This window comes from Etheostoma cragini, unplaced genomic scaffold, assembly GCF_013103735.1.
Source record: "Etheostoma cragini isolate CJK2018 unplaced genomic scaffold, CSU_Ecrag_1.0 ScbMSFa_367, whole genome shotgun sequence".
Lineage (NCBI taxonomy): Eukaryota > Metazoa > Chordata > Actinopteri > Perciformes > Percidae > Etheostoma > Etheostoma cragini.
In genome coordinates this window covers 34,413-35,832 of record NW_023267961.1, presented here as the reverse complement: position 1 = coordinate 35,832, position 1,420 = coordinate 34,413, and the positions used below count along the sequence as shown (strand labels likewise).

The 1,420-nt window shown below is 50.4% G+C and overlaps 2 protein-coding genes across 4 annotated transcripts in view; both read left to right on the top strand.

Moving 5' to 3' along the window:
* LOC117940896 (NACHT, LRR and PYD domains-containing protein 12-like) overlaps nt 1-1,420 on the top strand; it is a 35,506-nt gene that overhangs the window by 8,145 nt on the left and 25,941 nt on the right. For all 3 annotated transcript variants that reach the window (XM_034866020.1, XM_034866021.1, XM_034866019.1), the window contains exon 2: nt 1,253-1,260. The gene's annotated coding sequence lies outside the window, so the exon portion shown is untranslated. The remainder of the gene's footprint in view (nt 1-1,252; nt 1,261-1,420) is intronic.
* The window catches only part of pgap4 (post-GPI attachment to proteins GalNAc transferase 4), a 2,095-nt gene continuing 854 nt past the window's right edge, over nt 180-1,420 (top strand). Inside the window, exons 1-2 of the mRNA XM_034866018.1 lie at nt 180-279; nt 791-1,272. Coding sequence (XP_034721909.1) covers nt 250-279; nt 791-1,272 — 512 coding nt within the window. The 5' untranslated portion in view covers nt 180-249. The remainder of the gene's footprint in view (nt 280-790; nt 1,273-1,420) is intronic.

The following is a 1,420-nucleotide window of genomic DNA, read 5'->3' as shown; positions in this document are numbered from 1 at the left end:
GTGTGTGTGTGTGTGTGTGTGTGTGTGTGTGTGTGTGTGTGTGTGTGTAGAACATTAATAGAGTACCTAAGAGTTTCTAACCACTAACCAACTTTTTGATGTTGATCTGCACCCCGGCGCTGTGGTTGCCATGGTTTTCTACAATAACTGAGAGAAACAAAATTTCCTCTTGTCTCTTTCTACAGACGACCAAACTGAACCCCCCCGGGCCCGTTCTCCACCCAGTGCGTGCTGGGAATTCCCCGGTGAATGTTGTTGTTGTTGGTGACTCCGCCCAATGTGAGTCGAGCATGCTCAGATTGGTTGATTGATGCTAATGTTAGCTCAAAACACCATTCAACTGACAGCCTTTGTTGTGTTTGATGCTAACTTGTAGCTAAGCTAGCTGTGAACTAACTTCGTTATGTAGGTCCATTTTTACTGTGTTGACGTTACAGAAGTCTCTCGTTAGCATCTCGTTAGCATCTCGTTAGCATCTCGTTAGCATCTCGGAGGCTACTTCAGACGTTACAGAAGTCTCTCGTTAGCATCTCGTTAGCATCTCGGAGGCTACTTCAGACGCTACAGAAGTCTCTCGTTAGGATCTCGTTAGCATCTCATTAGCATCTCGGAGACTACTTCAGACGTTATAGAAGTTTCTCGTTAGCATCTCGTTAGCATCTTTTTGGCATATCGTTAGCATCTCGTTTGCATCTCGTTAGCATCTTGTTAGCATCTTGTTAGCTTCTTATATGCTACCTGTCTCACCCCTGTCTCACCCCTGTCCTCTCTTCTCATTGGTCAGTGACAGTTGGCCACGTCAGCGATGCCTCGGTGCCGAGCGTCCCTCAGCCAGTCCCTGCGGTGGTCCAACCCCGCGGTGCGGGCGGCGGCGTTGTGCGCGGTGACGTTCGGCGTGGTCCTGCCGCTGTGCTGCCACCGGATGCTCTACTCCTACTTCTTCCTGCGCTCCGCGTACCTGGACTCCATGAGCGAGGCGGCGCTGCAGCGGAGCCTGGACCGGGGCCGCGGGGCGCTGCTCTTCTGGCAGAGCGCCACGGCGGCGGCGGCCAGAGTCGGCGACGCCGCCCGGCGCCCCGACCTGCTGGTTACCGTGGTGACGTCCAGCCGGAGCGAGGGGCGGGACTTCCACTACCTGCTGCAGGTGACGCGGCAGCTGAGCGGCATCCTGGACTCCTGCGGGGCGCGGCGGTGCGCCGAGGTTCTGGTCTGCGACGTGGAAAGCGGGCACCTGGAGAACCAGGACGCCAAGCTGCTGGAGGCCCACTTCAGGTTGGTTATTATGTTATGTTATGTTATGTTATATTATATGATTACATTATATTATATTATATTATATTTAATTATACTATATTATATTATATTATATTATATTATATTATATTATATTATATTATATTATATTATATTATATTATATT